Raw genomic sequence first — 15,221 nt, forward strand, 5'->3', positions numbered from 1 at the left:
GCCAAGGTTTCTAGCCCATTAAAAAAAATCAACACTTTCATCTCTTACTCCTGGTTATAAATAATCTCATAAGAATTTATTATTTATTAATGCAGGATTTCTCCTGAAAGACAGGAAGCTGTTTTTATGCTAAGAGCCTGTATTTTGTTTCCCTATTTATAAGCAACAGCGCTACTTATTGTGAAGAATCACAGCAATGGGAACAGAAACATCTTTAGGGAAACCCACCACTCATTTCAATATCACAAACCAGATATAGGCATGGGGAGAGTGACAAATTCTGCATTCTCTCAATAACAGATTCTCTTTCTGTTAACATTGTAAGCTAGAATGGAGAAACTTCAATCAGAGTGGCAAGCAGCCAGCTCATGAATAGGCTTGCTAACATCAACAAGACTATGCGTATGAACAAATGCTCAAAATGACTATGAGACTTCTTGTGTACCCTTTGTAATGTTAAAATCAATAGGGTTACTGTGGCTGGTAAGTGCTCTCCCACATAGGCTAAGGACTGAAGTCAAAAGAAACGCTCATGTGAGTATGTAAGGGCTGAACTAGCCCTTTGATTTCAGTTAAAAATATAATTATATAGCATATTGTAAGAAAAGACTACCGGACTAACAGATATCAGCCTTTTATTTACTATAACCTAAAGCCTGAAGTGAGAGTCTGCCAAATACTGCACAAGTAAAGTACTATTTGTACTGCCTGCACAGTCATCAGTTAATAATGCATGCAGTGCACTGAAGACCATGAGATTTCAAACTACATCTAAAGAGTATAGAACCAGGAGCGCAATACATAAAGGGTCTGTGAGAAAGGAAGCACTGGAACTAGCAGCAAGGTGGGGTTGCCTGCATGGTCAGCCCTTCATTTGAATGCAAATGTAATTTTGGGGCAGGCAGTTATCTGTGACATCAGGCAGGACCTTAGTAAACTGTTACCACCAGCACCTGGTAACACCATTGTTAATCATGTGTAGTAAAGGGACATCAGGGCTGGCGTGAGTCATTTATAGAGCCAGTCAGGGCTAGAAAAGAGAGAGAAAGAAAGAGGAGGGGAAGAGAGATCAAACAAACACTGTGAGGAGCAGGATGTCCCAGCAAGACAAAGCCAGGCTGTGAGCATCATGTATGTGAGTTACCTTTTGGATAAGGAAACCAGCATGTATCCAGGATCTGCAAGGTGCAGCAGCAACAACCTGCCTGTGCAAAACTTTGTGTCCACTCCGTCCTATCCAGATTACATGGGATATCATCATGTGCCGGCTCTGGACAACCATGGCCAGCCTGCGGGGCCCTGGGCACCTCACTACGGCCCGCAGAGGGATGACTGGACCACTTATGGCCCGGGACCCTCCAGCACCGCCGCTGCTGCGCAGATCAACGGCTCCTCTCCTGGGCAGGTCTCCTACAGCTCTGCTGATTACAGCTCCCTGCATCCCGCTGCAGCTGGGGGGTTACCTCCCGCAGACGCACCTAATGCCCAGCAAATCTCTCCCACCAGCCAACGGCACAGCTCTTACGAATGGATGCGGAAAACGGTGCAATCCACTTCCACAGGTATGAGAGCACTGAGTTTTATGCTGAGAAGAGGTTTTATTTTTGCCAAGTTTCCTGTTTACAGGAAACATCTTTTAAAAATCCTAGCTGCTTTGAACGATTCTTTTGCTAGCACTTAAATATCAATTCTGTTATTGGAGAGTGTCTTTGATTAGATGGTTTTCTATATCTCTTGCTTGACTTTTAATGCTGGGGCAGATGAAAAAGAAGTGACATTTGCTCAACAGCAAAGTGCTTTCAATCAAGATAATATGTTAAAAAAAAAAAAGTTGTGAACTTTGTGTAATTGCTTTTAACAAAAGTCCTATAGATTCGAATGAGGACACATATCTGTGGACAGAAACCATGAAGAAAGCTTAATTTTTCCCAATACTTTGCTTATTTTCCTGATGTTTTAGAGCAGACATGAAAGACTCAAGTAAAATGTGAAGTGTTGGACATAAGATTGTGTGTTAGTAGCGACCTTCTCAAATCTCCTTATTCAGAACATTGAAATGAAATGAGATGGGTAATATCAAACAATGAGTCAAATTAAAGCAGGAATGATAAGGAAAGGCTGGTTCACTTTGTAGTGCTAGCTTTTGGAATATGCACAAAGGAACACAAAGATCCATCCTAATACAACCAGTTAATACCTTGACAGGCCAATCTCCATTGCACAATAGCTCATGAGTGAAAAATGATGCTTCAACTGCATTTAAAAAGTAAAGATAAGTCATGATGCTTCAGGCAAAGACTCCCTTTAATTCTAGAAAGGAATAATAACAACAACAATAAAAAGTACAACTACTAAATATCTCCAAACCAACTGTCTGTACCTTAGATCAGACAGCAGGAAAAAAAAAAAAAAAGAATGGAACAAAACAGGTGAGCATGACAGGAGAAAGAGGAGGAAACTGCCTGAAAAGAACTAAGGCACAATCTGCTATAAAGGTATTTGATCCTCTGAAGGGCTGCTGAGTTCTGACATGCACTGAGATCAGTAGGAATTAGGGCTGTTCAGTATATCCTCCAAAGAGATGGCCAGAGTATTTCAGTATTATATTTTTAGGAAGCTTCCTTTCCTTTCAGTCCTTCTTGCCAACTCTGTTCCACATATCCCTGTAAATAATGATTTTTAAAGCAAGTTCTGACTCAGTCTCTGATGGAAACATAACTATTTAAAACATGCTCTAGAAAAATAAAATTAACTAGATACATGAATTGCCTTTGTTAAAATAGTGCATCTAATCTGCATGGATAAAGTCATTACTTTCTGTGACTACAACTTTACGGATAGTCCGCAGAAACGAATATGACAATCCCCAGCATAAGCTGTTACTCTGGGTAAAAAGAATTCTTCCAAATACAAGAAATAGATTTTTCTTTCTTTAAACCACATTTATTGTTCACTGCATGCTACCCAAGAAAAAGCAAGAAGGCCTGATCTTGCAAAAATTTATGACATAATTCTGTGCACTCCTTATGAGGGCAATGAAATTGCTCACAAACCATATGATTTACCATATAATTTCTGATGGCAGAAAACTTAGGAAAAAATGCAGTTCTTCTCCTCTCTACTTACCTGTCTCTTGCTCCTGTGGATTTAAAATACAGCCTCTCTGCATGAAAGATCTGATCTCCTGGCCTGCTTGTGCTGCCCCTTCTAATAAGGGGAGGCACTGTGCAATATATAATAGACAGTATGGATCCAACCACTTTGTAACAGCCCATATCCCAAGCCTGCAAGGGTCAGAGCACTCACTGGCTGTGCTGGGAGACTGGGCCAGCAAGATACTGAGAAACTTCAACTCAAGAGGAATTGGAAATATCAGCATGTCCTAAAACCACATCCCCTCAAATGTTCACAGGCCAGCATAAGGCCCTCTGAAATTAGTGGGAGCCTACCCATTCATTCCGTGCTTTTTTTCATATGCCATGAATGCTCAGTTCCAATAAATTTCAGTCAGTTTCTTTTTCCTCACTCCCTCCTCTTCCTCTGTTTCAAAACATAAACAATTTTGTTTTTCCTCCGCTTCCCCTCCCCCAAAATCAAAATGAATACTAACAGCAACTAACACTAACGGGTCAGAACTAGCTAAGCAGTTAAATGAGTTTAGATTTGCCAGTGACTTTAAACATCTGACTGGACAGGACGCAAGCACAGAGGTTGTTTGCTGGATCACAATCAAAATGAAGAGATATCTGTTAGACTGAATCTGCCACTCTTTACATTCTTAAGTTGAATAAGTACATTGAGTATGACCCTTCTGTCATTTTGAAAAGCCATTAGCAAACTCAGTAGAGGTTTTGTATAAACAGAAGCTGATGAATGCACCTATTATATATTAACTATTCTTATTGCCTGTGAAATAGATATGAACTACTATTCTTATTTGAAAGATGGAGAAACTGTGGCTCAGACTCACCCAGAGCAACTCTATCAAAATAGAAATTAGACAAATGAGTTTGATTATTTGCTCATTAACTGGTGCAAAACACTAGTGAGTAATAATAATACTATTTCACCATGGAAACTATTAAAGCACAAACTATTAAAGCAAGTGATTTTTTGCATTATGATCTTGTAAGTCTGAAGGAAATGTGTCAGGAATCATATCCCTTTAAAATCTAGAGAGATTCTTTCCATGGTAGTCTGACTTGTGAGTAACAAGACAGGAGGAGAATCAAGGACATTTGCACCTCCAGAGATTCATGACTAGCTTCTCTTATTGATGCTTCCTGGCCTCGTGAACTGGCAGATGACAAATAAAACACTTACATTGAGTTTTCTACCACTGTGTCATATCCTAGAGATCTTTCTATATTCTTTCATTCATTCAGTTTACCTGGAATAACAAAAGCAATTACTTCTATTTGGTCTTATCCTGTGTAACTCCAAAAACAACAACAAATATAAGACCATGTGTTCAGCTGACGTTATGTGATGTTCATGAAATCATGCTACTTGAACCCTCTACAAGATCTCAGGATTTGTTCTGAGGCCATCATACTGGTCTAGTGGTGCTGCTATGCATGCCCCACAGCAAAGACCTCACGAGACTTTCAACCAGCATTGCCTGGTCAGAGGATGTCTGGCTCCATAACTCTCCCAGCACCCTTGAGAACTGGCAAGACTGATCCTACAAACAGGATGAGTAAGCTACAAGGATTGTCCACTGCGTTCTTGAGGGTGTTCAAGAGATAGGAGAAAACATGTGCATTTTGGCTCAGAACACTTCAAGGAGAAAGTCTTAACTATCTAGTATTTTCACCCAAGAACACAGGTAAAAAAAAGGCCTTAATACCACTCCTGTTTCCCCTCTCCCTTTCTAAATTATCAGTTTGAAAGGAGAAGCAAAGGGAGGGAAACTAGCAGTTATAACAGAGAACAGAACAAAGCCATGAGTATGAGGGATTTGGGCTGGCAAGGCTACAAATGCTACACACACACATGCACATCAATAGCATGACAACTGTCAAATTCTCTGATGAAAAGCAGAAGAAAACTATCCTAGAGCAAGTCATAAGGCTTCTCTTCTTGGTTTCATTATTTTTGTAGAGGTATATGAATATTTTCACAAAGGAGTAGACTTTTCTTTTTGTCTCTGTGAGAAATCAACAAAAACTGATGTAAAATCACGTCTAACAAAATATGTCTGAATAGTTAATTTCCAGGCAGTTTCAGCAGCAATGAGAATTTAGTCACAAAGCCTAAAATACTCCCAAAGATCTGCACTCATGTTACTGTAAAATAAGAAGGGCAAGAGCTTTGAAACAGAGGGAAGCTAATTATAAGCAGACACACACATTTCCTGTACATGATAATGCTCCTGTCACTCTTGTTTAATAAAAGATTTACTTTGAACATACAAAGACTTCTTCTGATGATGACGTGCTGATGGCATCATTGCTAATGTAGTGTAACCTGTGTAAATGTAGAGCATCTAGTCTTTACAGAAGAAAGATGTTATATTCTCTCAATTCTAAGGAAGAGAAACAAGCCTCTGAACTAGCCATACCATATCGTCAACATGCCTAAAGAACATATAACACTTGAAAATTTTTTAGTTAATCACCTGTATTTAGCCTTGCACCTCACTGGCAGTGGAACTTCCCCTGATCTTGCCACTTATAAGCCTGCTTTTTCTACAGGTTTTCCGCTCTTGTGTCCTTCTGCCAAATAAAATCCACACAGTGAGGCTGCCCAGTCATTGCTGAAAAGTGACAAAAGATGACTCTGCTCTGGATTCAGTTACTTCTGTATGAAGAAGATTAATAAACTACACTAGAACAGTTTACACTAACAAACCGAAGAACAGAATTTAGCCAATAAGCTTTATTACAGAATAGTAGAAGATATCCATAATAGACGGAAAACATAGCAGTGTTTTAAAGTACTGTTCAGTAACAGAAGTGAGCAAAACACAGGGAGACTTCTGCAAGTCGCCTGACAGATTTTGATTCTGTTTCTCTTCTTTTTAGCATGAGTCATCTCAATATGTATAACAAGAACAAATGAGCAAGGCCCACCAGAAAATATAAACACGGAATTTCACCATGTTTCACAAACCCTTATGCATCCAATTCTGCAATGATGAATAGTCCTGCTCATCTCAGTAAGAATTCTGGCAGGAATTAGGCATTTTATAGAGGATTGGGCCTGTATAACATTTTCTATCACAATGACAAGGATTTTTTAAAAGTTAACTTCTGCAGAATGTCCTGTGCAGCACAATGTCCTGCTTCCAAACTAATTTTAAAATACTTTTTTTTTTTTTTCACAATTTCAGTTAGGTCAGTAAAATCAACCTAAAGTGAATTCGGCCTTTTCTAATGGATAAAATAAGTGCATAAATATTTAGAGATAGGCCCAACACAAAACTTTGGGTCCTGATATCTGAAGGCTTTATCATAAGCTCAAAACCTATCTCTAGTCTCTCCCTTCATAGTGAGCTAACACAAAGATGCGCATCTGAACTGAGCCTATCTCCAGGCCAGAAAAACATTCCACATTTCTAACTTAAGTTGTATTCCAGGCATCAGGTACTGACGTTAACTCCCTCTGAAGCAGTATTAACCTATGTCATTGAGATCATGATGCTCTGCAAGTAACCTGACACTATTCTGTGCTCTGATACCTTCTAAGTTAGGTAGCTGCTGGATTTTTATGAATGATGCCAATTTACAGAAGACAAGGGCATTCCTGCACAGTTAAGAGAGGAGGCACTGAGAAAGGGGCCAGGGCCAGTTCTAATGCTAATTTATTTTGCTTTGTAAACTAGTTGTGAGGTCTGATGGTATTTTTTTTTTCCTTTCCTGGGCTACATTGTCCGGGGTTTTGAGGCCTATCTGTCATATTGAGGCAACAGACCCTTTTAACACTTCTCTTTGCTTTGATATGCAGTCTTGTCTCTTCCTTCTCCCTCTTTTCTTCAGGAGTTATATTGCCGGAAAGGGTGATGATTTTCACAGCAAATAAAGAGGCCTTCCCCGCGCTTTATTGTCTTCAGAAGAAACGCTCTGTGAATTTTATGGCCAATAGGAAAGCTCTTCCCTTCCCCCACTTCAAAACTTGGCCAGTCACAAAAATTGCTGAAGTGGGTATCACAGAATCAGATCGTGATTTTGGGATTTTGTGTCACTCTAGAAGCACTCTCAGACAGTTGTTATTTGTGAAATAAGTTTTTGACAAAACTCATTGTACTTAAACAGCTCGGCAGAGCCGGGGAATGCAATCCCCCCAATGCCACGCCAAAAGCAGTCATACTACAAAGGTAGCTGCTTCAAAGCAGCTGCTTTAACTACTGATAACCTCCCCAGTCACTTGCAATTCCCTGGGATAATTGTCCAGGATAAAAAAGTTCCAATAAAACTGATACTATGTTGCAATAAAAATGATACTATGTTGCTGATTAAAATTATAAACCTTACTCCTCACTAAAAGATTAATTAAGATTTTAGAAAGTTAGATGTTAATTTCACTCACCTATCTAAATGGGTAAAATAAATGGCATTTCACTAATGGATTGGATTAAAAAAATAACTTTTAGCTTTGGATGATTACATTCATTAGCTTCTAAAGAAGTTTGAGAAATTAAGGAAGATCCTTCTGCCCCCTCTGAGGTTAATTCATAAATCCTACCTCAAGTTTAACTCAGGTAATATTTCTATTTGAAATAAAATGCACTACTGCAAGCAATCGAACTATAAAATTTGCAAGATTTGTTAAGAAACACAGAGAGGGTCAATTCAAGCAGAATTAGAGGCTAAAGTATCAGATTGCTTACAGACTGTTTTTTTTGCTACTGTTCATTTAACTTTGGAAAATATATGAAAAATATACTTTGCGTTTGAGGGGAGATGTTATATTCAGTGTAATTCCAACCCAGCACCCAACAAAGTCTCTAGGAAGTCTGTCCCTGACAGATAAGGGCATAGGCCTAACACAGTAAAACATGACATTGACAGAACAAAAAGTACCCTCCTGGAAGGCCCTGGCCAATCTCAGATCTCCCTCTCTGCTGTTTCACACACAAGATATTACTCTCAAAGAATCAGATTATTGAAGATAATATTTAGCTGGTAGATCATAGAGATTTTCACTCAGATTTTTTTTTACTTTTAGGAAAGATGTATTCTCTTTTTCTTTCTTTTAATTTCCTTTAGAGAAATAAACTAGATGCAAAAGCTACCAATGCCCTTCAAAAAGGATCAGAAATTAATAAAAATAAAAAATAGAGTACTTATATGACACTAAAGAATTCTGTAAGAGAAAAAGTTCTGTTTTCCAAATACATTTCATTTCTTCTTCAGTTTAAAGAGTAAAGAAAAACATTCCTCTTCTGATAATAAACATTTTTTCACTTAAAATCAAAAGCATGAAGGTGTATCTTGACATTTACCACCTTGTTTTGGCAACAGAAGACCATCTGATATTTGTCTATGGCTTCTGAATGAGAATAGAATTGGAGATAAGATCACCTTGTTGCTCTTTGTATACTCTTAACAATATAAAGCAGAACTATGGAAACATTGTAGGCGCTTTGTCCCATAGAATGACCCCAAATTCACATTTAAAGAGGGAAAAAAATAACCAAAACAGAGGCTAGAAAGATCAAAAGTTAAAAAAATATACAGCAAGGCATTATACACTAAAACAACTGATTATATGTTAAACAAACAATTTACCCTCCTAAAGAAAGAAAACAAATGTCTTGATATTTATGCGAGCTGAACTGAATCACCACTGTTCTCCAGGGACTCTCAAATTCTATAATATTATAGAATTAGCATCACTTTTCACTCAATTATCAGGGTAAACATAATTGGGCTAATTCTGCTTTCAATACAGTTTCACAACAGTAGAAATTCTACTGAAAGAAAAAATAGTCTCAGGCACCTACCATAGTAAGACACAGCATGGCAGAACATTCACTGGGAACTTATCTGATTCAAGCGGAAATAATTTTGGTTATGGGGAATAAGCAGAAACCCCAACAAAGGCAACCAATTTGAACATGTCTCCATCAGTTCCTCCTGTTGAAATACTCCAGTAAATAACCTGAAGAGAAAATGCCCATATCGCTGCAAATTCACTACTAATGCATACCGTTTTCCCAGGGTGGAGCAGCATGGAGCTGAAGGAGAAAATTCTCATTTAGACCATGATCTACAAGCCTAGGACGAGTCTTAGAGACAGCCTGTCTCACTAGGGGACCTGTTACTGTCCACAACCAGAGACACAACAATATTTGCTTACAGCATTGCAGTGCCCAGGACTTCTAGTGCTAAACAGGTCTGCACCTGGATCTTCCCAAAGAGTACAAAAAGGATCAGTGCCCTAAGGTCTTTATTATGTAAATACTATCATACTAAGCCAAAAATTCTTACAATTAACACAGCACTAATTGTCAAATAAAATGAAAGAGAAAAAGTGATATGGCTGTCAAGTTATTACCGTGTGATGTAGGCATTTATATAGCAAGTGAGAAGTAATGTAATCTTGAACTATGTCCAGTTACTAAAACAAGGAACTAAATCCTACATCTCCCTTCACAGATGGAGGGAAAAAGTCTATGAAATCAAGTCCTGAATTAAGGTATAAACTACTTCAAGATTCTGTTAATCTTTAGACCAAACCTTTAGCCACTATTAAAAGTTCAAAAGCAAGGAGTCTGAAAGGAGGGGCTGCAGAGGAGTGAGGCCTTTGAAACCTCCAGCTCAACTCACAGCCTGAAAATCTGTCAGCGTTCTCCTTTCAAAATTAATTACTCTTAAGTGTGTAAGCCTTACCAGTCTGAGGAACCCCTTTTTGCAAAAATTATACAGTCACACAACCTTTCCAGAGGATAGCACAAAGCTATGCAAAGTCTGCAGTGACTGTAAAAGGCAGCAAGCCCCAATATGCCTCAAGTTTTATGCATGATATGAAAGAACTTTAGAATTAATAATTAATTATACTATCACAGTGACTAGCAAGGACCCAAAGAATCACTAACTAGTACCACTACACAGATGGTACTGTGAAACAATATCAAATAAAAACACATGCCCTGTCCCAGACAATTTACAGTCTAAATATATATGTAAGAAATATCCAGATGAGTACAGATAAACAATGAAGCACAAGCTAAAGAAAAAGGCACTACTGATGAGCCCGATAACACTGGTCTTAGCACATCAGTGATCTAATCTTTCCAAAATGTGGCAAGTCTTTAGGGAAGGGCTGACGTGCCATGTTTTTTTGATATTTTTGATATTTTGATTGCCTGATATGAAGAAAGGAGGAAAGGTGGGTGACAAAGGGAACATCAGCAGCATGTCCCATTCTCATCTAAAAGGCAAGAAAGTCTGTCCTGAGAAATTAGCCGGTATTGAGTCCTTATAATTTCAGCTACTTGAATCTGTCTTCATTGTTCATGTCATTTGTCATTACCTTTTAGCAACCTCAAGTGCTGCTGAGCTCTGCCTGGTTCAGTCTGCTGTACCAACCCCTCAATGAGGTAGCAATGGTGCTTGCAGAGAACAGACGCTGCAGTTCTAGTATTGTTCACTATCCTAGCTAAACCTTACTGCTTTATTTTTCCCCATTTTGCTATTGTCATCTGAAAATTTGTAACTCTTCTTTGGGCTGCTGTTAAGTCATGAATAGATCAGGCCAGATGACCTCCAAACTGAAACAACAGTATTACGTGAATTTTTACAGAAACAAGAAATGAGGAACTTTGGAAGATTTCAATATTTTCTATGCAGTAAAATACACTTCACAATTTCCTTTGGAAGCAAATAGTATTATATAAGCTTTAGAGATGGAAAAACTGAGCAATTTAACACTATGCAGGAAGTCTGCATTTGAGCTTGGAGCACAACCCAGATTTCCTGGCTCCTAGTTCTTAACAAGACCACCTTTGATTTCCCTAATGATAACACAAGGGTTATAATCTAAACACCAGATTGTCATCTATTTACTAAAGAGTAAAACCAAAATCTGATGGTCTAAATTCCTGCCTTGTAAATCAAGATCAAGTCCACAGCAGTCAAGGGAGTTGCCCTGGGTAAGTGCATAGAGAATCAGGCCTAAAACACCCACAAACTTATTTTCAAATGTAAGTCAGATATTTTGTGTTACTGAATTTTAAAAATTCTAGCTTGAAGCTATGTGTTCTTTTCTCAAAACAGGTAAAACAAGAACAAGAGAGAAGTACCGGGTGGTTTACACAGATCATCAGAGATTAGAATTAGAGAAGGAATTTCATTACAACAGATACATTACAATCAGGAGGAAGTCTGAACTTGCTGCAAACCTAAGACTTTCTGAGAGACAGGTAGAGTATGGCTTACCCGCTCAGGGTTTCCTTTGAATTTATTATTGCTGCAGAGGACATAATAGCACTGGTTAACAACACAGAAATGCTAATACCTCCAGTAAGTGAACACTGTGACTGGATTCCCCTCGCAGCTCAAGCTGCCCCCTCCCACTCAAAGCTGAAGTGCCTGATGGCTGCCTTTGCCCTCCTTGCTAAATAGCACTAATTCAGCTCCAATAACGCAAGCAGTGAGCTACACACCTGCAGAGAAAAAGCAACAAAGAGTCTTAAGTACAGGCCTGTTCTTAGAAACGGAAGTTCATAAATTCCCCCCAAATACTGCTGAAGCTCTCTCTCCTTTACTGGGGTAGTGATAGCAGAGAGAAATTCTTGCAAAAATTTCTAGGCAGAAGTCCTGGTTTTGCTGAAGTCAACAGGACCTCTAGAACCAATTTCAGAGCTGGTTATAATTTCAATGAGGCTGGTCTCAGCAAAGATGCAGCCACTGAATGAATTCAAGTCCATACCAGATACCAAAAGTATTAATTTCTTTAATTGCCCTTTAGCTTTTGTTAAAGATTTCCTACACATTTGATATTTTTTCTCCCTCCTCTTTCCCTTCACCAATACCACATGTTTTCCTGTTACTTAAATCAAGACCACTATCTTCCTGAACCAAGAGATAAATGCAAATTGGTTTGGGATCCAGTCAGTGCCACATTCCTCAATATGTAATCCCAAGGGCTGAATATTATTACTGCTGTACACAAAGACTCTACTACCTCCTCTCAAAGGGAAATTGGTTAGAAGGCCCCTGGCTCTAAAGCACTTCCCTGATCAGCTGGCTCATGCACACAACTAAGATGTGCCAAGCCAGATCTCTCACAAAGAGTCTCACAACATGGGCTGAGCATATGTTCTCTTCTGGTTTACTGCAAAGTTAAACACAGTACACTGAAATAGGCAGTTAAATATAAAATTAAAAGTGCTATTGAAGGATATCCGTTAACAGATTTCAGGGAATACTAGGCTCGTTAGTTTTTTATTTGCAAATTTTACACTATCACAGCACTGTTACCTCAGTAAATTGCTGTTCAAAATCATTCACTGAAGATTATACCTGATCCACCATTGTTTGTGGGATCTAATAAGCAGGGAAAGTCTAAAATATACCTAACTGTAGATAGGTATATGTACGTATGTATGTAGGTGCACCCAACCTGCACATGAGCTTACAGAAAGGGAGAAGCAAAAAGACATTTTGCAAACATTTCTCAATCAGTAGCTCAGTGCAAGTATTTAATTATAGAAAATTCAGATTATTTCAATTGGGCATTAAAATAATATTATTTCTATTTTTCCTAAGAAATTCTTAATAATTTGACTTCAATATGCTAAATTTAAAATTAAGATCTTGTTTCTGTAAGTGAACAGTATTTACTAGAATCTTCCTAGTTCAATTATAATTCCTGAAAATCCTTTTGATAGCATACTTGAAGCAATGATGCAAAAAAAGGGCACATTTTTTTTTACATTTATCACAGGAATCACAGTAACATTTCTTGTAATGTTTGCTCTACTCCATCATCAATACGTGCTATGAACATTATTAACTCGAGCACACAATACCTAAACTCCATTGAAGTCTCTCTTGAAAGTATAAGAGTAAGAGGGAATTATACAACCCATGAATATAAAACTCCGATTGACGGACCATACACTATCCACTATCCTAGATGTACTGTGCTCTGCCTAGACCCTGAAACATCTTTCTGGGAAAACTTTTCTACTGGCTATGCCAAGATCCTAACCAGGGCACTGAAAGGAAATCTCAATCAAGACAAAAAGACAAAGAACAATTGTTTAGACAAGGAAGGAAGACATAACATCTAATCAAGAATAGAGAGGTAAAATGAAGCACTGCTGATAAAGAAAGACAGGAATAAAGGAGATGGTGAGGACAAGAAAGAAGATTAGACTCAGGGGAGAAAGCTACTTGCAAGACAGCTCAACTATTGAAAAGGCACCGAAAGAAAAGAGACCATCAAGTGAAAAGAAACACAAAGTAAATTAGACTTTGACTTTTAGGCTGTTTCCTCTTACCATGAATTTTGGCGAACACACTGGTGATACTAGATTAGCTGAGGACAATTAGGATGCTACAGGTTTAATGCTACTGCTTTAATGGGACAGCATTTGCCCCTGAAATGATATTCCATCATCTATAGCAACAGAAGGAACGGCCAAACGTTCAAGATGAGAGCCTAGGGCTTAAGAAGCCTGGATTCACATTTCCATAAGCTTTATTTGTATCTAAATTCTTCAGCTGTAAAATGGAAATAATGCTTCAATAATAAATACACTGAGACTATCCTACAAACTCTTTAAGATACTTTGTGGCCACACTGTGGGTTAACTACCATGTTTCTTTCAAAACAACATAATGTCCACAGATAATATGACTTGTAATTGTTTATTTTCTGATCATCATACTCTTTTTTCTTTCCTACTCCACAAATCACTATTTCTCAGTAAATGACTGATTTTTTTCTTTGGGTGTTATACAAAACAGTGATAAAATTGCTTCCTTTGTCATCTGAATATCAAAGGCAAAACAACAGAATAGAGATGAATGTGATTGATAGCTTGACTCATTGCACAGGCAAGATATAATATAGAGCCACTTCCAAGGATAAACAAGGACAAAGCTGGAATTCACAGGTTTAAATCCAACACTGTGGATTCATGTTCAAAGGCATTTCACCCACCATATTTACCTTTTTGCGCCTGATAAAATTCGGTTTAATTCTGCTGTTCTTTCAACAGAGCATTGCGCATTAGCTCCAGATTGTACTATCTAACTGAAAACCTGCACTCCTCCATAGTTGCTCCATTTCTCCCCAGAGATGATTGCATTTCTGTGATGAAGCATGACATATATGGTATATAGCAGTGGACTCTGTGGGAAGCACAGTCAGCAGCAGATTCTTGCTCCATCTATAAATGCAAAAAAAAAAAAAAAAAAAAAAAAAGGCTATTTAGGCACTGCTTCCATAATTCTTTTAAGTCCTCCGTGCACCAGCAGCAGCACACATGCACAAGCCAGGATGGGATGTGCTGATAGATGGTGCCTTTCTACTTGGAACAGCAGTCCCCTTATTCTCTGGCTTGCACTTTGGACCAAACCGGTTAACATGCAGCCTTCGAAACAGGAAAGCTTTTGTTCCTCAGTCCATTGCCAAACAACAGGTTTAGACTTACTCTGACCTAAGGCATCCAGTTTTCAACATAAAGATATTCTCAGAGTTCTTTGGCTCTCAAAGTGATGCATGAGATTCTTATCCATTAGATTTTGTACATTTTTATTCCATAGAATATGCTTTCTAGAAATAATAATAAAAAAAAACTCTGAAAAGCTCTTCATCAAACTATCAATAAATATTTGATTCCCAGATAGGAAAGATTTCCAGTGCAAACATCAAACAGCTCTGTTGGCTACTGCCTTTCTCAGAAGTCCTCATGCAGTTGATTTTCTCCTATACCCTGACTTAATACATAAAGGGCCACACTGCATCCAATTAGTAATTGAAAAAATGTTTCCTCTGCTCCTCTGCAGGTGAAAATCTGGTTCCAGAATCGCAGAGCCAAAGAAAGAAAATTAATGAAGAAGAAAATGACTCATTTTGATGGCAGCAACCTTGGCTCTATGCAGAGTGACTCTAGCTCACTGAGCCCCATGCCAGTTCCTGACCAACAGACTCATTCAGAAATGTCGGGTTCTTTATTCCCCCCGCCGCCTCCTCCACCTCCACTTCCAATGAGCGCTTTGCAGCACAGCGGGAGCCTGCAGCAGGTAGTGGCCTCTCAGTGA

The 15,221-nt window shown here is 38.5% G+C and overlaps 1 protein-coding gene across 1 annotated transcript; it reads left to right on the forward strand.

Moving 5' to 3' along the window:
- Positions 1 to 986: 986 nt before the first annotated feature.
- LOC104566110 (homeobox protein CDX-1) lies at positions 987 to 15,221 on the forward strand. The gene is made up of 3 exons (XM_010212859.2): positions 987 to 1,562; positions 11,223 to 11,368; positions 14,967 to 15,221. Exons 1-3 carry the CDS (start codon positions 1,130 to 1,132, stop codon positions 15,219 to 15,221), a joined length of 834 nt encoding a protein of 277 aa, XP_010211161.1. The 5' UTR covers positions 987 to 1,129.

The sequence above is a fragment of the Tinamus guttatus genome, unplaced genomic scaffold (assembly GCF_059628265.1).
Source record: "Tinamus guttatus ecotype Peru unplaced genomic scaffold, ASM5962826v1 Tinamus_guttatus_pri_ptg000287l, whole genome shotgun sequence".
In the NCBI taxonomy this organism is placed as follows: Eukaryota; Metazoa; Chordata; class Aves; order Tinamiformes; family Tinamidae; genus Tinamus; species Tinamus guttatus.